Source organism: Carassius gibelio, chromosome A5 (genome assembly GCF_023724105.1).
Source record: "Carassius gibelio isolate Cgi1373 ecotype wild population from Czech Republic chromosome A5, carGib1.2-hapl.c, whole genome shotgun sequence".
NCBI classification, from domain to species: domain Eukaryota; kingdom Metazoa; phylum Chordata; class Actinopteri; order Cypriniformes; family Cyprinidae; genus Carassius; species Carassius gibelio.
Window position 1 is genome coordinate 35,595,760 of NC_068375.1, and position 8,951 is coordinate 35,604,710.

The following is an 8,951-nucleotide window of genomic DNA, read 5'->3' on the forward strand; positions in this document are numbered from 1 at the left end:
CAAAATAAAACCCACTTCATTTGTCAGTTTGGTTTGCGGTATACAAACCTCTTTGCATTTGAAGCACTACAGCATTTTTAAATGCAAACAACAATGTAGAAAAAAAAATTATGCTGTGAAAGCAGTTCCCAAAAACCACTGTAAGCCAGACTGCTAGACTTTATCTTCTTAATTGACTGCGTTGCATATCCAGACTCTGTTTAATGCAAATGAAAAACAACACAACACCTTGAGCAACTGCCAGCCAGACTGTCTTTGGCTCTGAACGCAGGAAAGATAGATATTTATGGAAAAAAAGATATCTGTAAGAAACAATGTGAAATATCATCCATTATGTTGCATAAACAGAAGTGCAGACAGAAATCATTAGAAATAAAATCAGAGGCGAACGTCTAATCTCGCCAGTATTTCCGTTAGCATTATAATGTTGTTCCAGCATATGCTGACAGGTCTCCCATCTGTTATATTAATAATTAGGTGTATATCAGCTTTCTGCACACTGACAGAGACTCTCTATCTCTCCAGGAACTGCCAAATTACTGCTCAAATGTAAGACACAAGTCAATATGGTGCTCAAGTTACTTTTTATCTTCTTGCTCATGAAAAGCCCCTCAGATCTCAAGAGAGTGAAGTGTGTGTGTGTGTGTGTGCGTGTGTGTGTGTGTGCGTGTGTGTGTGTGTGCGTGTGTGTGTGTGTGTGTGTGTGTGTGTGGGTTGTACCTCCCACCTGGCAGAAATTGTTAAAACAAACACATCATGTGGCTAATGATCTGTAATAATGAATTTGGATCATGTGTACATGAGCCTATGTGCACATACAGTACGTTAAGTGTTATAATCTGTCACGTTCATAAACATGGTTATTGTTTAAAAAAAAGTGCATTAAATCAGATGATTTTATGTGCCAGTTAATTCTCTTAATTGATACATTCTGCAAGATGAACTGTTAGTTTTTGGCTTGTTACTGTGAAGCTGTTTTGAAACAGCTTGTATTGTATAAAACTTTATATAAATAAAAATGTGACTCGACTGTTTTAATGCATCGTATTCTTTAAAGGTGTAACAATTATAGGTAATATTAAAATGTGTTCTGACTGATTGCAAGTATTTTGGCAAAGGTATAATGCATTGCATTCTGTTTTATGAATACCTATATGGAGGCATTTCCAATGTTAGGTGGATTTGCATTAAGACAGTTGGATATATTTTACTATTATTACATCGTACTTCATTTTTACAAATATGTTCATTGAAACACAGGTCTTGATGTCACAGAAACGAGTGTAAGAGTAAGTCTGTGTGTCTCTTGGGAGTTAAGGCTGATGAGTCATTCTGTGAATCTGTTCTGCAGCAGTGTGGAGACTGGACTGGTGAGGGAAACAGTCTCACAGCGCCACCATGTGTCTAATTATATATCGCATTTGTTATGTTGTGACGTATGATGTATTTTATATGTGTGTATATACATTATTACATATAGATTATATTTATGTGTGTGTGTGTGTGTGTGTGTGTATGTGTATACATATTCTTTAATTCAAAAGAAATTAGTGTTTTCTTTTCTTTTCTTTTTTTGCATTTAAATATAACTGTTTCCTATTTTAATAAACCATGATCTTTTTTTTCTGGATTTTTGATGAATAGAAAGTTAAAATGTATAGCACTAATTTGAAATAGAAATAACATTTTAATGTACATATAACATTATAAGTCTTTACTATCACTTTTGATCAGTTTTGTGCATTCTAATGCATTAGTTTCTTTAAAATAATAATAATAATTATTATTATTATAAGTATCATTCATAATGATAAACAATATAACATTTATTCCAATATATATTTTTTACGTGAATTTTTATCAGTGAGGGTTTATTTCAAAATTCAATATCTGTATAAAAAATATTTTAGGTTATACCTGCAAAAATAATTACAATACATGTCCACTACTTTTGCCAATAATGTTGTCATATGGTGTAAGCTTTCACAATGAGATCCTTTCATTAAACTCCCTTTTTTAGAAAATAATTTGGAATACAGTCCAGTCTTCAAGTTAAAATCTGCCCACATTAAGTTGTACTCAAGTTATGACATTTCTGAACTAGAAAAAAAAAATCCTTTAATTTGTGTAATTGCACTCGAATCGTTTTGGAATGCATGAACTCCAGTCCTCATACGGTTACTGAGCTAAAGTGTTTGTGGCAACCTTCTGTGTGACAACTAGCTGCTTTTTACTAGTACTTGTTATGGATTTGTATCTTTGCCATGTACCATACTCTTATTGCAACACAAGTGCACTTATTTCTGAAGGTCACATTGTGGAGGACCGTACCAACTGTTCGATTAGACGCCCAGATCATTAACCACCAGGTTTCATAAACCTTCATAATACATCATCTCTCAATCAGTAAGGCTGAATGTCCCTCACAGGCAGCACACTCCTGCCCCCGTACGGCAGTCCAAACACAGGCAGGGCGTCTGCTGTATGGAGACCCTGGACAGGGCCGAACTGCCTGATGTGAAACTGCTGGGCGAGTTTGCGAGTCATGACGCGCAGGGCGAGAAACGAGGCCAGCAGCTCGCCCAGCAGGAAAGCCAGATAGAGAGAGTGAACGGCCCTCTCCAAAGGAAGAATGATGGTGTCTTCATCAGTGATGAAGAAGAGGATGATCGGCAGCTGGAAGAGGAAGGAGATCAGCCAAAATCCAGCCAACTCTGGAACCTCAAGACAAGAATGAAGAAAGGAAGAACTAAGGTATCATTTGATAATAAACATTAACATTTAGATTGCTACTTAAATTCATTCATTTCTCAATGATTATTTGTTTACATTTAATGTATATATGATTTCTATATATGATGTTTTATGTTTCATATTTATTATTTATAAAGTTCATAAAATTATAGAATATCCATTTTGGAGCTTGAATGCTCTGGTCATTAATTTTATGTAGTAAATGTATTTATTAACTTTTATATATATATATATATATTGATCTTATAAAGATGAATGTACTGTCATAATTTTAATGATGCTAATGAGTAACATCAAATGATTTCTATTAACATATTTTCATAAATTAATATTAATTTCTAAATTGTTATTATTTTTATATCTTTCTTCATAACTATAACATGGTTTACTTAGACCCAAAGTAAAAAGGTTGACTTTTTCTAGATCTCCTGCCAAACAATAATTAAATTTATCTCCCGCCAGACATAAAAAAAAAAAAAAAAAACTTACCGGTAGTAAACTGTGAGTAAAATTAGCATTTAATCTCATCATATTTCTTACTTTCTGATAATCTGATCTCTCTTTATGCATTCAGGCCCTATTAGGCCATGAGCAGTGTTTAGATTGAGAATGATTTCTAACATTTCTTGCACATTACCTTCTCTTTGAGATTCCCAACATAACCGAGATACAGCCGCAACACCTCGAATATGCTAATCAGAACTAACCCCGTCACCAGCAGACACTGGTAATACACCGGAAGATAACTGATCTATGGAAATGAAGAAAGAAACAGAGGTAAGATCACATAAGACCGTAAAAATATCCACAACCCTATCTGACCTCAAAAATTCCAACTTATCCAAATATTATTACAAGTAGGTGAGCAGGGAGGGAGGGATTTTCATGTCTTGCCATTAGAAATGATAAGCAGCATCTCATTGAATTGCTGTGATTTAGCTGAGCTATTAAAGGTACAATAAATAACAGTAGCGCTTGAACTTCAGTGTGCAGTTCACAAAGGCAGACCATCACAATGGATACAGGCGCTGTTCTAATGTTTGAAAGCCTTTTATCTTGCATCGCTGCTAATGGCCTGCCAGCTGCAGCTATTACGGATGCCATGTTCATGCATTCATTTTAATAAACACTTTCAGCAAAGTCACTAAAATGCTCCCTAGAACTCATTTGTTTACACATCATTTCTCTGGACCTCTTCAACCTTCTGCATGTTATAGACATAAAAAAGTTTTAAACAGTTATGTTTGTCGTTTTATTATTTCCCTGGGGTCCACTCACAATGCTGCTAAAGTCTGAATTGTATTCATGTTTTGCAGGGGTTCAGAACAGGGTTATTAGTTAACTAAAACTAGAAAAAAAAAAGAAAAAAAAAACATTACTTGGTATAAACATGAACTGAAATAAAATATTTTTTCAAAACACTTTAACTTTATAAAAAAAAAAAAAAAAACTAGAATAAAATTACAAATGAAACAAAATCTTAATATAACAATTAAAACAAAATATAGACCTGTTATTAGATGTTTTCATAAACTAAAATAATAAAATAATGAATTAAATAAATGTTAACTGAAATGAAATGGAAAAACTTATTTCTTTTTACTTTTATTTGACAAGGTAGCATTTCTCATTTTCATTTAGTTTTACTTGAAGTGATAAAATAACTAAAACTGAAGATTTAAAAATAACTACAAAGACATGTTTGTAAAAAAAAAAAGACAAGACAAGATTTGCTAATACTTTTTACTAAAATAAAAACAGAAAAAATAAAAACTAATTCAAAATGTTAACAAAAGCTGTAAAACTTTGTGAATGATGCTAAAATAACTACACATTTGAATATGTTTTCATAATGTATTGTGTTTTATTTTATAAGATCAAAGAACTTCTCATAATATCACCCCAATGAAGTGAGGATTTGTTTATTGAAAATGTCTTTTATGATTATAATTGAATGCACCTTTAAGTGTAGCATTAGCAGCTCAGAGATCCACCAGAAGGGGAAGTAGAAGATGTTGAAGTAGAGCAGCATCTGCAGCGGGAGATGAGACGCCACCTCAGTACACACTAGACAGCATAGAATAAAAGATCAACACGGTTGGGAAGATCACTTAACCGGTGGCCAGGTGCAGAAACTACATAGACTCTTAATGACGCTTAGTCATTCAATTGATAAGTCATAACTTTTTTTTAATTCAGTTAAAACAAAAAAAAGTATCTTGGTCTAATTTGAATCCGAAAAGTAAGATCTGCTTAGTCAAACTAGTTCTCAAGACACAGTCTTAACATTGTGACTAACAAATGTGTAGCCTCTATAATCTAGGCAGGCTGTGGAGTGGTTGCATTGTGTTTGGAAGACGTCTCACCTTCATTATCCTGATAAGGGTCCCTGAAGTCTCCGCTGTCTCGCGTCCTGTTATTTATAAACACTGAGCCGCTGACGTTAGCCAGACCCACTCTCAGGTTGTGAGGGATCGGCGTGTAGAACACAGGCATGCTGGAGACCTCCACGCTTCTCTACTTCAGTTTGTGTGGCTGAGATTAATTGGAGTCGTCCAAGTGCTAATCGGATTAAATCTAAAGCAAACAGATGGAGTCTGACATCAGCAGATTAAGATGTTGCTCCTTCACCATGGTAACCATAGGAACTACATAAAAACATAATAATAATCAATTTTAAATCATAAAAACTACCAGCAAAAATATTTAAACAAAAACATACTTTCCCCCCAATATATATATATATATATATATATATATATATATATATATATATATTTTATATATATATATTTTCAATACATATTAGCAAATTATTAATTGTTTTAAAAAATAAGATTTAACCAGTTTAGTGAGATTTATGCTTAAAACAAGTATAATATTTATATAATACAATATAATGCACACAATCGGTGGATTTAATTTAATGAAAACAAACAATACAAAATATAACTAGGTTTTATTCACCACTATATTTTTAAATATAGAAAATAAAAATAACTTTTAATAGATTCAAATATATATTTTATACATTTTCTAGATAGATAGATAGATAGATAGATAGATAGATAGATAGATAGATAGATAGATAGATAGATAGATAGATAGGAATGTATAAGAAAATTTAAGTAAATTTAAATATCAATTAAAAATATGTATTAATTTTATAAATGTATTTATGTATACAATTTATTTTTCATTTTTTCCCATATTAATTTGTGTTTTAGAGTAATTAACTGTAATTGTGTTATTTTGAAAACTCTGATTAGCACTGTTAATGTTTAAGAGCTGTTTAGTCCACAATTTGAATATAATACAATTATTATTAATTAGTTTATTCTTGACAGCTACAGTAATTTTGAGGATCCTTTTTGTTTAGAAATGCAAAACTCAACAATTAGGCTTCTCATTTATTCTGACAGCTTCAACGACTTGCCACGTGTTTCCTTTAATGGCCCTCTTTCAGTGGGTTTGTTTGTTGTGTGAAAATCAAGGCTGCTACATTTTAATGAAACGCAACCAAACAAAACAAGGACACTTGAGCCAAAGATGTAAGAAGTTTATTGTCAAATCTGTCCGGTTAGGAGCCAGACTGCCTCCAGCCATCTGTGTGTCGGTCCAGAGCCCGGCGTGTGTCTGAGCTTTGAGACTCTGGACGTCATTGGCGGCAGGCTGCAGTCCCGGCCCTGACCAGCGGGGTCACAGTTCATCCCGGGGCGCCTTTAAAGGGAAGTGTTTGAACTCCTCAGGGATCTCCTCGCCTTTCTGTGACCTCTTATAGAAACCCAGAGAATCCAGCAAGCTGCTGATCTCATCTGCCTTCATCTTCCTCACTGGAACAACCTGAGCTCAGAGAAGTGAATGAGACTTGTAGCCTACAATCTCACTTTTATCTTTAGTTTTTCCATTTTATATTTCAGTTTTTACATCTATCAAAAAAAAAAAAATTGTATTAATGTATTAATATGTATACATTTTTCACATTTGTATAGTTTACATTCTGTTTTATTTTAAAAATTATATTCTTATGCTTAGTTTGAATTTGTTCCATGAAGATATATTGTACATTTCCTGCCGTAAATATATAAAAACGTAATTTCGGTTTAGTAATATGCATTGATAAGAATTCATTTGTACAACTTAAAAGGACAACTTATTTTTTTTTGCTCCCTCAGATTCCAGATTTTCAAATAATTTTATCTCGGCCAAATATTGTCCGATCCTAACAAACCATACATCAAAGCATATTTATTCAGCTTTCAGGTAATGATAACACTTAACACTTTATTTTTTTTTTTTACATATAGTTTTTGCATCTAAACATTTTTATAGTTCTTTATATTCCTTCTGTTTTTACAATACAAGGTATATTATTATGTGTATTTCCCTAATGGCCTTTACATGTTTGGCTATAAATGCATAATATTTTCAATAAAAAAATTGTACCTCCTTTGGAAATATTTGGATAATTTTAGCATTTCTACATTTTTTACCCTTTGTCAGGTCTGTTTTTAAATATGTAATATTTAAATGTATTATATACTGTATGTGTCATATGTTGTGACACTTGTTTGCATAGGCATGAGCGTGAATAATATTTAAAAAGTACAAGTTTTTCAGCAAGTAACAAATACAGTAAGCATCTGAAAATTTCCATGCAAAAAATGCAAATGCTGAAAAATTGCATGTTAAGTAATTACATTGTCCTTACCTTCACTTCCTCGTCCTTCTCGTTGTAGAAGATCAGGCGTGGGTTTTTATCCTCTCCTGAATCGTACTCCAGGTTGTGACTTGAAACAGCGGGTTAAGGTTAACAGCAGCAGACAAATGACCTCTGAGGCCATGAAGCGCATGACCCCGGCCTCCAAGCGTTTCAACATATGACAGCACAGAAGACGGCACTCTGGGCCTGTAAAGATTTCATTAACTTTTACATCCCTGTCAAATGCTGTCTTTACAGAGCCACCCAGAAGATATATGCCAGATATTTTTAAACATTCTTTAAAAAGAGTCGAGCACTAAACTGAAAATACTGTAATTACAAGAAAATGAGTGAATTTCAGTGTATTTAATGCCAGGATACTACAATGCCCATCGCTCCATCAGGAAATTGTAGAGCTCTGGCATCTTCTTTATGGATCATCCCACTAGACTAGGAGCCTGGGAAGAGATTGAAGAGAGATTAACAATTGCATAACATTGAAAACAAGTGTTGTACAATATTACTGGTTTTATATTTTGATCAAATAAATGCATCCTTGGATAGCATAAAATAATAATAATATTAGCAACATCAAACTATTGATTGGTAGTCTATGTATTTGTATTTCCCAAACCATTTTAAAACAAATATATTAGTGACTTTTTAGAGCAAAACTCCTTATATATCAATCATCCAAGCTAGTACTGAGCACTCACCATAAGTTTTCCTCTGGCTATAACAAGCTTTTCCTTCTCAGCACTGCTTTCTGAAACATTTTCAGCACTTCTCCCCGTGGCACACAGAGCCAAAAGGGCCACCAGTGTGAGCCACATACTCACCGTATCCAGAAAGATTGAGGTCCTTTGGCGAAATGAGGGTCAAGACAGTAGATATGGGTTGCTGATAGGTCTCCACCTGCATGTGGCAGAGTCTGATTGGTCCATTTGTTGGGGTTTGTGTCAGGGGAACTGGATAAAAAGCTTAGTATGTGGAATTTTTTTTCAAATTTCAAATCCACTAATTCTTACTTAAAGCTGTTATTTGTTTGTTAAAGTCAAATGTTTTCTGGTTCATATGAAGGAGTTGAGACCACCGAGCAGCTGTGTCTGTGTCAGATTCTCCCACGGTTTGCTGATGTATAACCAGCAGAGTCTGAACACAACAGCTGCTGTTTGAATAGTGCTTTGATGAATCAGTGTTGAAGTCACTCTTTTAAATTCTTCTTTGAATACACGGTGTTCCTTCATTTGAATAACAATAACATTAGTCCTTCAGAGGTGACGCATATAGAAGACATTGAGTTGATGAAGGATGATTCAGTGATGCATCTGTCAAAAAAATCATTTGTTCATATTTAATATTTAATTGGGCTACATGTGGCTGTGCTGTAGCATAATTCATTCATATGTTTCAGTGATTATTGGTCGCTTTTATTTATTTATAATTATTTTATCATTATTATTGTGGTGTTACAGTGACAGGTATCTTCAAAAGA

General features: G+C 33.5%; 2 protein-coding genes across 2 annotated transcripts; both read right to left on the reverse strand.

Annotated features, from left to right (window-relative positions):
• Nucleotides 1-1,839: 1,839 nt before the first annotated feature.
• On the reverse strand, nt 1,840-5,419 carry zgc:112294 (transmembrane protein 17A). Its single transcript, XM_052590588.1, has 4 exons — nt 5,121-5,419; nt 4,715-4,821; nt 3,392-3,505; nt 1,840-2,721 (listed from the first exon to the last, which is right to left on the reverse strand). Exons 1-4 carry the CDS (start codon nt 5,248-5,250, stop codon nt 2,404-2,406), a joined length of 669 nt encoding a protein of 222 aa, XP_052446548.1. The 5' UTR covers nt 5,251-5,419; the 3' UTR covers nt 1,840-2,403.
• An 879-nt stretch (nt 5,420-6,298) lies between these two features.
• selenoe (selenoprotein e) lies at nt 6,299-8,340 on the reverse strand. The gene is made up of 4 exons (XM_052590601.1): nt 8,173-8,340; nt 7,838-7,914; nt 7,466-7,544; nt 6,299-6,597 (listed from the first exon to the last, which is right to left on the reverse strand). The coding sequence occupies exons 1-4, from the start codon at nt 8,287-8,289 to the stop codon at nt 6,454-6,456; spliced, it is 417 nt and encodes a 138-aa protein (XP_052446561.1). The 5' UTR covers nt 8,290-8,340; the 3' UTR covers nt 6,299-6,453.
• Nucleotides 8,341-8,951: the final 611 nt, after the last annotated feature.